The 16,065-nt window shown below is 41.2% G+C and overlaps 1 protein-coding gene across 3 annotated transcripts in view; it reads right to left on the bottom strand.

Annotated features, from left to right (window-relative positions):
• PPP2R2B (protein phosphatase 2 regulatory subunit Bbeta) overlaps positions 1-16,065 on the bottom strand; it is a 474,274-nt gene that overhangs the window by 125,984 nt on the left and 332,225 nt on the right. For all 3 annotated transcript variants that reach the window (XM_070374891.1, XM_070374892.1, XM_070374893.1), the window contains one exon: positions 2,487-2,584. In XM_070374891.1, coding sequence (XP_070230992.1) covers positions 2,487-2,584 — 98 coding nt within the window. The remainder of the gene's footprint in view (positions 1-2,486; positions 2,585-16,065) is intronic.

Below are 16,065 nucleotides of genomic sequence, written 5' to 3' on the forward strand. Positions count from 1 at the left end.
TCTCCTTTTCCCATCATGAGTAAAAAAACAGACATTAAGATAGAGAAGACATGCAGATCATTGGGAGAACTATGAGACTTTAACTGGCTTTCCCTTAGCATCGATTATGCAAAGTGCACACAGCAGGAACTAAATAAATGGTGAGAGAACAGAACATGAAGGGGAGGGGGTGTGGAGAAAGGGACAAGAGAAAGAAGAAAGGTGGACAGGAGGAAAAGAGGGTGTGAGAGAGAGAAAGGAAAGAAGGGGAAATGGAGGGCAGGTTTGCATTTTAGGATCTTGTGACCAAGAGCCTGAAGATTCAGGCTTGAGAAAATAGTGTGCACAAATTCAAATCCAGGTCTTATTAGGCATTTGTCATAAATGCATGACTCTTAATTAAAGGCTTAAATTTAAAAAAAAAGAAAAAAAACTATTTCTGGGTGGATACTGGACATTCAAACCCAAGCCTCAATTTACTGATAGGTGATGGTACTGATGCTCCCGTGTTAAATGTACTCATGAGGGCATTGAGGTTCTTTGAGCAAATTCTCCAGGACAGTGTCACTTGAGCATTCATATACAGGAGTCACCCACAGGAGCTGAGAGGAGATCTGACTTAGATGTTGCCACATGTCTGTGTTTCTCAAGCTCAGTGTTCATTCAACCCCAAGCCTTGCCACATAACTCAACGGTGAACTGCATGTTATTATCCTCAACATTTTTCCCTTATTGAACAAAACCACTCGCCTTTGGAAAATGTGTCCCCCTCCATTCTACTAATGAATCAGGCTTCCCAAATATTTCAGTAAATTAAAATAGGTGAAACTTATAAATAGCTAATGGGAAACACGGAATGGAATATTACTGGCAACATGCTGCCTTGGGTAATTTATGCTAAACAGCTCCTCTGGTTTCTCTTTATCATGACTATGAACCTAACTGGATTAAAAAAAATGGAAGAAGAAGGTGTAAAAATCAATTTTAAAAGGACTTTAGAGGTTGACATACTTGCTCCTGTCCTGTTTACTGCAGAAAGAGCTAGCCCACCTGAACAATAAATTTTTAAGAGCCGTGATTTGCTACCATCCAAATCAGACTGTCAAGTGTGTGGAATATGTGCCAGACCAATTAGCAGTAGGCAGCTCCAGAAAAGCAGGAAAAATTCCAGGTCACGAAGAGCTATTAGTTTCTACTTGCCAACCACATTTTCGTGTTTCCAGGGCCAATGGAATAGGCTGGGTGCCTGAATTAATGCTGAACACTTGAATTCATATAGAACCCCAAGGGATTACCATGCCCTTATAGAAATTAATTGCAAATAATGTGCAATTACCAAATATATCACCTCTAAATGAGACTTCCCTTTTTGGAGGGGAGATGGAACACAAATGGCTTTGAGGCACAAAGCAGGCTTTAAATTGCTAGGGAAGTCTCTTGTGAAGCCTCCCTCCCACACGGGCGGCCTCCCACTACGCAGCACCGGGTGAATCTCCGAGGCAGGCAGTAGCAGATGGGAGAGTCACTTGAACACAGACTGGCCTGCTGTAAGCTTCAGGACCATGCCAGGGGAGGCCAAGGAAATCAAATTGGGCCATAATTCTGTTCTGATGGAGCAGAAGCAGACACCCCAAAAAAACTCAATTTATATGAAAAAGAGAAGCGATTCCTAGTGGAACCCAAGTCTCAGGAAGAAATGGGCTTTTAGAGATTCACTGGGAGTTAATGGCTCCTGCTTGGAAGGCATAGAGGATTCAGCTGCAGGGAACTTCATGTCATCCATAGTAAAGTGTCACCTTCCCAGGCGGTGCTAGTGGTAAAGAACCCATCTGCCAATGCGGGAGATATAAAAGATGTGGGTTTGATCCCTGGGTCAGGAAGATCCCCTTGAGGAGGGCATGGCAACCCATTCCAGTATTCTTGCCTGGAGAATCCCATGGACAGACAAGCATGGTGGGCTACAGTCTATGGGGTCACAAAGAGTTGGACATGACTGAAGTGACTTAGCATGCATGCACATATTAAAGTGTGAGCCATGTTCTTTGCTCAGATGTCATTTTCTGGGATTTCACTCGCTTTGGTAGAGGGAGCTACATTTTCTTTTCTGACCCAAGTTATCCTTTTCACATCTGTTGGGGAAGGGCTATATCTTTTATCCCAGGTATTGTGTTAGGAGTCCCTGAATTTCTATATCCAAGAGAGTTAACCCTACTGAGAAAGGAGGTGTTACACTCTACAAGCGCCTGTGGAATTTTGCAGATCCAGAGAAGTGAGGTCGTTTTGAATGTGCAGTACCCAGGATTGGAAAGGAAGACCTTGTCCAGAAAAGGCTCTAATTCCAGGTGCTTTGTGAGCCTGTGCAACTGTTGATGTTAATGACTTTTTGGCAGTTTTTAGTTTGCAAGCCAAGCAGTAAGGTTAAGGGCGACACATGAGGATTAAGAAACAGTGGGAGGCCTCCTTTAAAAAGAAGAGAAAATGGGCATTTTGCATTCACTGCCACTTACCTCCTGCTCTCGTTGAAATATTACAACCCGACCCCCCTTGTCCCCTGTCGCTAGTAATTCTCCCGTGTGGTTGAATTCTACCGTAGAGATAATGTCAGCTGAAAAGAAGAAGACAAAGGCAATTTAAGTAACTGCACACTTACTTGCAAACGATAGATAATAGACGTACTTTTCTGTGCATTTAAGGGCTTAGGGCTTTGTCTCTGCAGTGGAATTTACAAGGATTTTATGTCCTGTATTTGAAGTGCCACTAGAAGTGGCACTTGGGGAAGTAAATTTCCTAGATGCCCACACTGCACTGTGGTCTCTAGGAACAACTGGACAGAACAAAAGGAAAAAGCACATTCAGATTCTTTTGTTTTGGGCAATAGAAAATGAATTTCCTTATGGCTCAGGGAAATGGCAATTTTCTTTGATAATTTCTACCAACCACAGACTCTTTTCCCACCCATGGCCTTCTGCATCCCCCTTTCTTCTACACCAAGAAACTTCCCCAAATGGGGTTCAGCTGTGGAATCTAAACGAGGACTGAAGGCTGATGAGCAGGGTTGAGATGCTTGAAGCTCAGACATCAAAAATGAAGGGACACAACTCAAAGAAACTATCAGGGAAACTCCAGGAGTTGGAAATTCAAGAAGGAACCCTGGAAATGCTCCCCCTTTTCTGGTAAGCCCACCACACCCTTCTGGAAGAGCAGGGCTTTACTGCAAGGAGAAAGGTGCTGAGAAAACAGGGTCACGAGGTCAGAGCGGAGAGGGAAATTTGTACTGTATATCTCTAAACAGAGAAAATACACAGGCGCCAGGAACTCAGATCACAGATAATTGCTGAAGGAATGCCAGCCTGCCAAGCCTTTCTTCAATACTGGTTATCCCTGGAGGAACATGGACAGGTAAATTACCTATGATTGGATTTATTAGGGCTATTTTTAGAAAAATGTCAGAGGTTAATTCCTCTGCAATTATTCCCCCACAGGGCTCCAACAATCACTACCCAGAGTGCAAATGAGTTAAAAAAAATAAAAAAGGAGGCGGGGGAATTATGACTGTGGCCTTTGACAGAGGTACATTCTGAAGATTGTGTCCATGTAAGGAAAGCGAAGGGGAAACAGTGAGCTGGAAAACTAAGGCAATTACCCCTGAATAACTCAAATCTCAAATTTTACTTTAATATCATCATTTCAGGATTTTCTTTATATGCCTGATTGATTCAGGTAAGTAGTGTGAAATTCTCCACTTTGCTTCTAACTGTCCTTTTCCATACATGAAAATGTTTTGAATGGTCATTCTTTGTGCAGAAGAAAAAAGAATAAGGGATAACCTATAATCACTTTCAAGCCAGGCGCATTTAAAAGAATAATTCATGATTTCTGTTCTGGCGTCTTAGATGACTGACCCCCGTGGTAGCAGGTTCAAATCCTACAGGGCCACGAGGGAATGGGGAGTGAAGGAAATCAGGTGAAGTAGGAAGCTTGCATCTGCTCTTAAAAGACAAGTGGCTACTTGGCTCAAGCCAACTGTGACTATAAAATATTACCTGTGTTGCCAGATATTCTGATTTTTTAAAAAAAACCTTTTATTTTATATTGGAGTATAGTTGTTTAACAACGTTGTGAGAGTTTCAGGTGCACAGAAAAGGAAATCAGTCATACGTATACATGTATCCATTCTCCCCCACACTCCCTTGCCATCCAGGCTGCCGCATAACACTGAGCAGAGTCCCTTGTCCTATACAGTAGGTCTTTGTTGGTTATCCATTGAAAATATAGCAGTGTGTACATGTCCATCCCAAACTCCCTAACACCCCTTCCCCTCATTTCCACCCCTTGGTAACCATAAGTTTGTTCTCTAAGTCAGTGAATCTGTTTCTGTTTTGTAAATAAGTTCATTTGTATAATTTCTTTTTAGATTCCACAAATACGGGATGTCATATTTTTTTTTTAAAGAAGCTGGAAACCCTGAGCTTTACATGAAAATCTCTTCAGTTTTATATATTGGCAACAAATGATTTTTTTTGAGTGCCATGACATTAAAAAAATATATATAATCCTGTCTATCAGATTATTATTTTTTTTGATTATGAATTTTATTTATTTTTTTAAATTTTATTTTATTTTTAAACTTTACAATATTGTATTAGTTTTGCCAAATATCGAAATGAATCCGCCACAGGTATACCCACGTTCCCCATCCTGAACCCTCCTCCTCCTCCCTCCACTACCCTCCCTCTGGGTCGTCCCAGTGCACCAGCCCCAAGCATCCAGCATCATGCATCGAACCTGGACTGGCGACTCGTTTCATACATGATATTATACATGTTTCAATGCTATTCTCCCAAATCTCCCACCCTCTCCCTCTCCCACAGAGTCCATAAGACTGATCTATACATCGGTGTCTCTTTTGCAGTCTCATACACAGGGTTATTGTTACCATCTTTCTAAATTCCATATATATGCGTTAGTATACTGTATTGGTGTTTTTCTTTCTGGCTTACTTCACTATGTATAATAGGTTCCAGTTTCATCCATCTCATTAGAACTGATTCAAATGTATTCTTTTTAATGGCTGAGTAATACTCCATTGTGTATATGTACCACAGCTTTCTTATCCATTCATCTGCTGATGGGCATCTAGGTTGCTTCCATGTCCTGGCTATTATAAACAGTGCTGCAATGAACATTGGGGTACATGTGTCTCTTTCCCTTGTGGTTTCCTCAGTGTGTATGCCCAGCAGTGGGATTGCTGGATCATAAGGCAGTTCTATTTCCAGTTTTTTAAGGAATCTCCACACTGTTCTCCATAGTGGCTGTACTAGTTTGCATTCCCACCAACAGTGTAAGAGAGTTCCCTTTTCTCCACACCCTCTCCAGCATTTATTGCTTGTCTATCAGATTAAAATGGTTTGTGGGTCACCTGCTTCTGACTTCTAATCTCTAGAGTGCTCCTTCCAGAAAAGGCCACTCCATTCCTTATTGACAATCTCAACTGGACATCCCATCCATTCACTCAAGAAGAGCCCTCCAAATGAACACTACCTTAAGGAAACACAAAATAAACTGCATGGCTATTCAGTCCCTGATGTAAGTTTAGAAGACCCGTTTTTAGAACAAGAGCCCGAGGAGGAGCAGGTGAGCCCAGCAAGGCTGGGAAGCCAGTCACCTTGAGTGAATGATCGATCACTTTCCTTTGTTAAGAGTTTGCATGTCTTAGCAAAGCACTCTCATGTACAGAGGGGATATGAAGCCTGTTTAATGTTTCCAGTTGCCTCAGAATGCCCTGGTTGAGAAACACTCTAGTGTTAGGAGACTTCTCACGTTAGTGGCTGCTCTGGCTTTTCAGTGAGTGGCTAGCAAAGAGGTTATTCACCAAGCTTCCTGGCTTTGGGGAGAAGCTAAAACAGACACTGCTGTTTCTTTTCACTTCCAGGCTTCTGTCAGGCACTAAAAAATGAGCCAGATACCTCCCGGAGGGAAAGAGAAGCAGGGAGTAATGAGAGGGTGATGGGGAGCCCCGGCTTGGGACTTAGTGCTGTGCTTATGTCTTCAGGGCTAAGATTCTGCTTGCGTGTATGGGTGTGTGTGTTAAATCACTTCAACTGTGTCTGACTCTTTTCAACCCCATGGACGGTAGCCCACCAGGCTCCTCTGTCCATGGGATTCTCTAGGCAATACTGGAGTGGGTTGCCATATTCTTTCTTCAGGAGAGTTTCCCAAGCCAGGAATCGAATCCACATCTCCTGCATTGCAGGTGGATTCTTTACCCACTGAACCACCAGGAAAGCCCCAATATTCTGCCTAAGGGCATCTGAAGCCCTTCCTCTCACCAGCAACATGAACACAGACGTTGGAGTTCTACATGGGTTCTAGGGCCAGTGTATTGAACTAAGAGATGAGTCTTCCCTTTTGGTGACACTGAGTATTGGAAGGGAGAGGTAAGTAACTTTTTCTAAGGTTGGTCTCTGGCTCAGTTTCTAAGAAAATGTCACTCCAAGGGAAACAAAACTCAGTCTCCCAAGGATGACATGCAGGTTGTCTTTTTGCCTGGATTCTGTGAAAACGTCTTCACTCTCTAAGATGCATATGGGTCAAATCAAGGTGGGATTCAAACTCAAGTCTAAGCCATGTGATCCAAGGCAGTATTATTAGAACTCCGCACTATGGGCAATCAGGTTTGTCCCCTGATATATATATAAGGAGGTATATAAATGCCTCCTCTGTTTTCCAAGTGTTATCATTGTGCTATGTCTCCCTTGAGAAACTTATCAGAGAAAGACTGATTGGCATGGCAGGATGCTGAAATCCCTTAGTCTTTTGCCAAGTCCTTACCTTGCTTTTAACTCTGCCAGGGAGCTGGTCTGTATACTAGGCTGTTTATATCTGGGTATTGTCTTCTTCCCTTCAAAACATATGCCACGGCAACTCAAGTTAATACCTGTTTTGAACTTTCGTGTTTCCTGACTCATTTATCATGGCTAAGCTAATAGGTGTAACCAGAGTATTTTACTGCCCTATTCATCTTTTGCGTATCTTCATCTATGACTGTTTAATAATTGATGCAAAACTCATGAATCACCCCACATTCCAATTTCAAGAGAGGGAAACTTTGGATACAATGCTCTTGTGCTTGCAACATGCTCTAGGTAGAGCAGTGTAAATTAGAAAACACACACTGCTCAAGACAACATGACTTCTGTTGAGTACAGAAAGAGGATATGGCAATAACAATAAACCAGCAAACTCAGAGACAATAAGGTCTTGTGAAATCTTGGTCAACAGAAGTCAGTTCATCAAGTTCAACTAAAGTTCAATTCATCAAGTTTGATTAGAGGACGTTTTGCCTTTAAATCATAAGTAGTCACCGCAACTCACTTTCTTAAGGGTGCAGCTGAGTCACGTTATTATGCAAAAAGTTATACACTTGAGCATTTTTCTCTCTGTTCTATAAAGACGTGAATGAAGTGCATGTTTTTGACTAAAAACAAAAAGCAGAAGCCAAAAGCAGTTATAGAGGTCAAGTGTAGTTAACATGATTTTTTTTTAAGGAAGCCCTGGGAAGTATGACGTTTGCCCTGCTCCACATCTGTTCGTGCTGATTTAATTTCCACAAGATGGTGGCCTGGTAACCCCATTTCTAGCTCAATAGGCACTGTTCAAATCGAGTTTTTCATTTTTAAAATCAATCTCACCATCCTTCAAAGGTTCCAGACTAACAAGTTCACACATAAAATTTCCATTTACCTGAATAATAGAAGCTGACTTGGCATTTATATGCACGTGATTGTGAAGTTGAAGAGAAGGAAGGATTGATCCTCTTGCTCATGCTGTAGACTCCCCAGGTACCACGCTAGGCTGGAGTCTATGCAATGCCAGGGCTGACTACAATTATTAGGCGCTGCATAGTTCAATAGCAGGGTGAGTATTTTGATGAAATGATGCTCAGTGTAGACTTAGGACCTAAACCCAAGTCCTCTGATAGGACAAGATCTTACTGACCACATCACTAGCACTGACCTCTCAGCATCCATCACAGGGGTTAAAATAAGAATGTAATACAATTTAGCCTTCAGAGCCCATGACATGTTTTATCTTTCGTCTTGGAAACATCTGGAGATAATACGGTAAGGTCATATACGGTACTTGTATCAGTGGACTAGTGCTGGGCGAGCAATATTTGGCTTTCTTCCTGACAAGGAGGTCGTTCTAGCAGAGTCTGCTGTTTCTTCTGCCAGGGCAAAGATACCAGCAAGAATGGGAAACGGGTTTCCCAGCTGATGACAATGGGGCAATATGGCAGTAGCTGCCAGCAAATCTGCATGGAGAAGGATTGGGGGCGCTCTTCAAGGCTGAAATGCTGGGGTTAATTGCAGTGGCTCCTGCAGTGAGGGTACTTGTAGAGCCTTTGTCATGCGCACAGGGGTTTCCAGTTAGATTGGCCCTGACTTTGTGGATCATTAAATTAAACAGGATTCTTAGACTCCCCAGTGGGCATTAAAACAACTCCTTCCATCTTCACAACACTGTGGACTCCTCCTTGGGTTCTGGTTCACAGTCCAAAGTCAGCATCCATTTTCTTGGAATAGGTTTTCTATGGATAACTGAAATAGTACACTGGAATATATTTCACATCAAAATGGCAGGGGGAAAGGAAGTCTGGTTTTGGTCAAAGAAGACTAAGAACTGCTCTACTACTGGGATTGTGTTCAAAATGGTTACATTGAAAAGATGTTAATGTAAAATTTTAAAAAGTCAGGTAATAAAATACTATGCCTAAAATGATCTCAATTTTGTAAAGTATTTACATTTTAAAATGTATTTTTTTCAAAACTGGTAAAGTAATATATGGGCTTCCCTCGTGGCTTGGTGGTAAAGAATCCCACTGCCAATGAAGAAGCCACAAGAGACTCATGTTTGATCCCTGGGTGGGGAAGATCCCCTGGAGAAGGAAATGGCAACCCACTCCAGTATTCTTGCCTGGGAAATCCCATGGACAGAGGAACCTGGTGGGCTACAGTCCATGGGGTCACAGAGTCAGACACGACTGAGCAACTGTGCACATACACAAAGTAGTATATACTTCCATTAATATCAAATGATGATTAGCATATAACATGACATATCCCCCAAAGAGAGCAATCAACTCTTATATACACACAAATAATCATAGGAAAAAGTCTATCAGAAAGTACAAAATGATATTGTTTGGGGGTAGGACACAGATGTTTAAATTTACTCTTTTATAGCCTTCTAATTTTTCAGTATTTTCTAATTTTTTTTTACCTTAATCATAAATACTTGAACAATTTTTAACTTTTAAGCAATTTTAATTGACTTTCAAGTTGAATACAAGATTTTAACATTCACCTCAGTGACTTTTTAAAAATTTGCTTTTTAATTCCCATATAATAAAATTTACTTTTTGCAGCATATAGTTTTATGAGTTTGGATAAATTCATGTAGATGTGTATCCACTATCACTGTCATGAGACAAAACAGTTTAATCACCCTCCTCCTAAGAAGTTCCTTCATATTGCCTCTCTATAGTGAACAATTTTTCAAAAAGGAATAAGATTATGGGAGTGAAATGAGGGCTTCCAAAGGAGTGTGTATAAATACAGAGGCTTAATGCTACTGGTCTCTACACACATGGCTCCATTCAATTTCTAGTCAATGATCATTTTCTAGCTAGGTGGAGTCAGATTTTATTTTTTCATCTTATTGCTTAGATATTATCACTATTTATAATTTTGTTTTTAGAGTACTGGGAAGCTCAATTCATCAATGTATCTTTATTAACCTATATCACAAACTAGGTTTATGCATGAGGTTTTCTGCCCTCCGACTCAAATGCCCCTTTGCCTTTAATTGGGACGCCATCTGAGTCCTTGGTTCAGTAGCATTAACTTCTTAACTTGACATTACTTGTCATTTTCCTTTAGCACGGTCCTAGTGACAATAGTAGTAAGTAGCAAGTGCTGAGAAGTGATAACAAATGCATCTAATCTTGCTCACCAATTTTGATCTACTGGCAGAAGCTGCCCATTGAGAAAGACTGAGGTCATAGCTGGGCTTGGTGGGAGAGTGTTGTGATCCATTGGTCAAGTCTGTCATGGGCATTGGCAAGTAAAAAGGCTGTACATGTCACATGCTTGCTATACTGACCTAGTATATAGAATATACACATTCTGTTGGATCCAGAGTTGATTCCTTTGTCACCTAACTGGTGTCTGGATTTCAGCTACTGGATCTATTCCCTTTCATTTGGATATAATTAATTCTGTGTATACTGGTTTAAACTGCAGTCTGGCACTGGTAATCCTCTTCTAGGAAAGAATACAAGTAGAAGGGTCTAACAGCCCCAGTTCCCCAGACTTTATCACAACTGGTGCTTCCTATTTAACCACAAGCACAGTGCTGGAAAAGGGGCACAGTTTAAATGTCAGACCTGTGAAGACCAAGCTCATGAAGGGCAGAGAGTGCGCTATGGCTGATACTCTTGTTTGGCTGCTCCTCTTCACTGCCTTTCTTCCTTGCTTGTCCCACTGTAGAGGCTGAAAATGCAATTGCTTCTCAGCCTCTCCTCTGGCTAGGGATGGCCATGTGACCCAAATTTGGCCAATAGGGCACATAGAAAAGTCTCTTGCGGGGCAGGGAGGCAAAAAATCTGGGAAAAATTTTTCTTCCCAGGATAAAAAGAAGCAAGCAAGTGATGGGAAGCCTTCTGGCTGCATTGACATACTCCTTGTATAATACTACATTGGATGTGGTTCTATGTAGCCATATGTGGAGCTGTGGCAGCCATCACGTGACCACGAGGTACTAAGTCTAAGGCCAAGCCAAGAGTCTGAGTATGACAGATGGAAGAAAGGGACAATGTCCCCAGTGACATCACTTAACTGCAAAAGCCTACCATAGGGAGAGCCTAAGTCTGGACTTGTTAAACAAAAGATACCTAGCAGTTTAAGCCACTGCAAGATAGACTTTTTGCTATGTGCATCTGAATGCTTACTAATAGACATGGCTTTCCATCTTTGTTTTTCCCATAGCATTGTGTACAGGGCCAGATTATTAATGTGCATTGAATTGGAAAAAATGATCTCTTGTCCTGCCACCTCCAGGCACAAACTCTCACATTCACATTTTCATTTCCCTCTATCATACAACCAATTTTCCTTCCTACATACTTAGTTTCCAATATTGAAGTGTTTGTTTTTTCCCTCTTTCCCTGTGTAGCAAATGGTGCATTAATTTTTGACCATTCAAATATGAAATCAGTTTACTGGGATAGAATGCCTCCCCCTGCAATTTATCATGGTGTCCATCATAAAATTATGACTTCAAATGGACTTAGCCATATCCTCTGTTGGAGCCAAGTTTCTCCCAGCTAATGTGTAGTAAGCCCACTATGCTTGCTGAGCTGTGAAAATCCAGATGGTAGGAAGCAGGTGAGTAATGAATGTCATGCTGTTCCCATTAAAATGCACACAGCTTCCCCACACTGACCAAATCCCTAGCACTAACCAGGTCTGAGACAACCCAGGACATGTGGGTTCATGGAGATTGCCTTTCATTCAAAACAAGTTCCAGGAACACAGAAACTGAGAAGAGAGACTTTTCTGGTGGTGGAACAAAACTTGGCTAAAGGGCAAAGGAATTTGAAAAACTGTAAGTCCTCTAAGTACAGAGAAAGCCAGTGGGAGATCGGTAGCAGTCCAGACTTGCCTTCAAGCCTGTGTGGTTTACAGTGGAATCTGCTGGAAAGGTGTCTACCATCTGTCACCTACTCTTTCAGAAAGCAGAGGAGTAATTAAGTGCTCAGGTGATACAAATTCTGTCAATCATTCAGATCTATTATGTATACAATATGGGATCATCTAGCACTGACCTCAAAGTCAGTGGGACCCCAGGCCCAAGATGAGAAAGCCCATCACATTTGTGGGGGAACAGGAGCTCCTGGGCAGGCATTGGAGTCTCTTGGCATGTTTGGCACCAAAAATTTTGTTGTGCCAGATTCTCTGAACTCAGAAAGACATGGTACCTGCCTTGTGGGAGCTAAAGGAATTTGTGAGTTGGCTCTAATGTCACTTTTTAAGGGACGCCTTGCATGACTTCTCCCCAAACCTAGACAAGTCCCTGTGGGATGCAGCCTCCTAGCTCCCTGTACTTCTGCTCTATCAGTTATCACTACGTACCATTACCATTTATCACAATGGTAACAGAACCATTTTAAATGCCTTTCCCGGGCTCTAAAATATAAACTCCATAAGGAATTTGTTCATCACCAGGAAGCCCAGTGCCTAGCTTAGTGTCTTAGTATATAATAGATGCTTCTTAATTTTTCCCTTTAATTGATCATTGAATGAGAGCCAGAAGAGCCAATGTCGAAGTGGACCAACACATAGAAGATGGATAACCCCAAACAAAGTATCAGTGAGCAAAATATTTATGCTGGATGAATGTAAGAAACATTTTTAAGGAGTGTGAGGCAAGGGGAAGCTCTTATTTGGAACAGTGAGTATTGTACAACTTTAGAACAAGATGGATTGATCAGTAAAGAAGAGGTTTTGTCCTACAAAGTGTCTGTAGCATTGGCAGGTTTCTATAAATCGTAAGAAGAGAAGAGAGTGGATGGGTTGGTGAACAGAGGGTTCTGGGATAGGGTGTTAGTTGGGAGAGGGCATGGAGTAGCAAGTGAATTTTGAGCAACTAGGTCTGAGATGCAAGGACTCTAATGAACACCTATTATGTGCACATCAGTGGGTTGGGTGCCAGGGATATGCTAACAATACATACCTGGTTTTTGCCTTCAAGGAGCTTTCTACCTAGCAGACTAGGAGGTAGTGCTAAATTGGGATACAGCAAAATAATGTTGGAGAATAGGTTGTTCAAAGACCCTATAATGAAGTTTTTGAGCAACAGAATAACAATCCTATTGATGGCTTTGGTCTAGAGGGCAATATAAAGTCACTACCGGAACTTAAGATAACTCACATCCCATCCATAGTTCTGCATTCAGAAAAATCTCTTGTATTTCTCCAAAGGGCAAAATTAACACTAAATGCACTATGTCCCTTTGTTAAATTCTAGGTAAGTTTAAAGAAAAGAATAAAAAATGTTTTCAGATTTTTCCTTCTAAAGTATGACATTTCTATGTCAAGCAAAATAAAGATGCTACTAACAGTTCCTAAGGTAGTATATTATGATGGTTTTTCAATAATCTCAGCAAAGATAATGGAAAGTCTCAGAACCAAATGTGCTATTTACAATTTTGTGAATCAGTATTTCTCTTTCCATCTCCATCTCTTTCCTCTCTATTCCTCTTCCCCACCCTTCCTCTCTTTCTGGCTAGGAGTTGCAGTATTTTGAAAATTAGAATAAAATGTTACTCTCTTTTGGATAATGTCCCTGTTTTAAAGACTGAATAGAGTACTTTACACCTAGTAGGCAAATAGTAAAAGACAGAATAAATAAACGTGCTGATTTTTCTCATCAGCATGACCCAATCTTGAATAAATATTCATTAGGCAAAAGCATTATAGTACATCCTTACTGCTTTTTTCTGTCCACTGAAAACTGGATATGTAGAAAATCCATTATATTCAATTTCATGTTCATGTAGCAGTTTAGATACCAATGAATACTACAAAACATAGAAAGCTCAGAAAAGACTAAACACTGATAGACTCATTCATCATTCTATTCATTCACTCAGCAAATCTTCACCGAGCACGCCTACTATGTGTCAAGTACTATTCTAGGTTGGATATACATCAATTAATCAAATAGATAAAAATATCTGTCCTTATAGAACTTCATTCCACTTGTGGAGAAAAGATAATAATCAAGAAACATAACAAATTGCATCATATGTTATGTATTATGGGAAGCAAATATAGCTGAGTAAGGGGAATTAAGATTACTTGAGATAAGACAGAGGCTTAGATTTTAAATAGGGTGGTTTCCACAGGCCTCCCTAAGCAGATTTGGAGGAGGAGAGGGAGATGACCATGTAGGTATCTTAGGAAATGCACTCTAGACAGAGGCAAGAGATGGTGAGAAGAAAGGAACACACATGTGTCAGAGGACTAGTGTGGCTAGGACAGTGCCAACGGGGAAAAACAAGCAAATAGACACAAGAGGTTCAGATAATGTAGAGTCTTGCAGACCACAGCAAGCACTTTGGCTTTTGCTGAAAGTGAGATGAGTATAACAATGTCAATGTACCTAATACCACTAACCTACACTTAAAAATACAGTTGAACCTTGAACCACATGGGTTTAAACTGCACAGATTCACTTATACATGAATTTTTTTCAGGAGTAAATACTACAGTGCTGCATGGTCCACAGTTGTTTGAATCCACAGATACAGAGGGACCATGGATACGGAGGACTGACCATAAATTATACCCAGATTTTCGACTGCACAGAGGGTTGGTGCCTCTAATCCCTGCAGCTGTTCAAGGCTCAACTGTAGTTAAAATGGTAAATTTTGTGTTATGTACATTTCACTCTGATTTAAAAAAAAGTGATAAAAAATGAAATGGAAGGCAGTTGGGAGGTACAGAATAGAGAAGCAACATCGTCTGATATTTCACAAGTACCAATCTGGCTGTAGTGCTGAGAACAGACTGTAGAGGGCAGAGGTGGAGTCAGGGAGTGTAATCCAGGTGATAATCCAGGTGAGATGACAGCAGCTCAGACCAAGGTGTTGGTAGTGAAGGTGGGGAGAAGTGGTCACGCTGCGGATGTATATTGAGAGCCGACCTAGTAGGAATTGCTGCTGGATCGGATAGGCATATGAAGGAGCAGAATCAAGGTTGGTTTCAAGGTTTCCACTTTCACCAACTGGCAGGGTGGATTGCCATCACTGAGATTAGAAGTTTGTGGGTGAAGCAACCATCTTATGGGAAGAGTAGACATTTAGTTTCAGACATGTGCAGTATATAACTGAAGATACTGAGTAGATAATTGGAAATAAGGGTTTAGAGTTCAGGAAAGGGGTCTGAGTTGGTGATAGAAAGTTGGGAGTTATTAGCCTTTCAGATGGTATTTTTCAGGCCATGAGACTGGATGAGATCTCCAGGAGTGAGGGGAGTAAAAGCAGAGAAGAGGACCAACAACTAAACCTAAGGGCACTCCAACAGCTAAAAAAAATTGGGAGAAGAGGACGAATCAGGTAAAAAGACAAGGAGCAGCTGGTGAGGTAGGAGGAAAACCAAGAAAGCTTAGTATTCTGGATGCCAAGTGAAGTGTGGAGGGAAGAGCTGTCAATAATGTCAAACCCAGCTGATGGGCAAGGTAAACGGCTTCAGCTGACCTTTGGATCTGAATCACAGAAGTCACTTTTGACCTTGGCAAGTATAGTTTCTAGGGTATAGTGGGGGTGAAGCAACTGCAGTGGGTTTCAGAGGAACAGGAGGAGAGGAATGAGACAGTGATTGTGGACAACTCTTTCAAGGAGTTTTGCAGGACAACAGAAAATGTTGTGGAAGATGATGGGCAGTTGGGTCAAGAAAGTGTTCTTGTCTGATCATCAAAACAACAGCATGTGTATATGCCAGTGAGAACATTATTTCAACAGCCAGGGGAAATGAATGGTAAAGAGATGAAGAGGGTAGAATTGCTGAATGAGTTAGCAAATGAATGTATGAAGAACAAACCAGAAACTAGGACTAGTCTACCGCTAACAGCTGAAATAAAACCTGTATGAGTTCAATTCATACCCAGAGCCAAAACATGGAGAGGAAGACAAATGGATTGAAACTCTACGTTCATACAGGGTTTCAGAGGATTCTCAAAACATTTAGAATTGTATGAGCTTCTCCCATAAATCATCTCAGATCACGTGATCACCATGAAAGGAAAACAATTTCTTGATTTTCTTTTTGGTTCTTCTGTCCTTCCCTCTTCTTCTTCCAATTTTTCCTCTTTTCTTTCCCTACGCCCTTTCCATCCTTCCCTCTTTCCTCTCCTTTTTTCTTTTGAAAAAGGAAAAAAAGAAAGAAAGCAGAGAGCAGAAAGTATTTTATTCCTTTTGCTACACAACTCAAGGTCCATTAGCTCCTATTTGCCTACCAGGCA

This window comes from Bos mutus, chromosome 7 (genome assembly GCF_027580195.1).
Source record: "Bos mutus isolate GX-2022 chromosome 7, NWIPB_WYAK_1.1, whole genome shotgun sequence".
NCBI lineage: Eukaryota > Metazoa > Chordata > Mammalia > Artiodactyla > Bovidae > Bos > Bos mutus.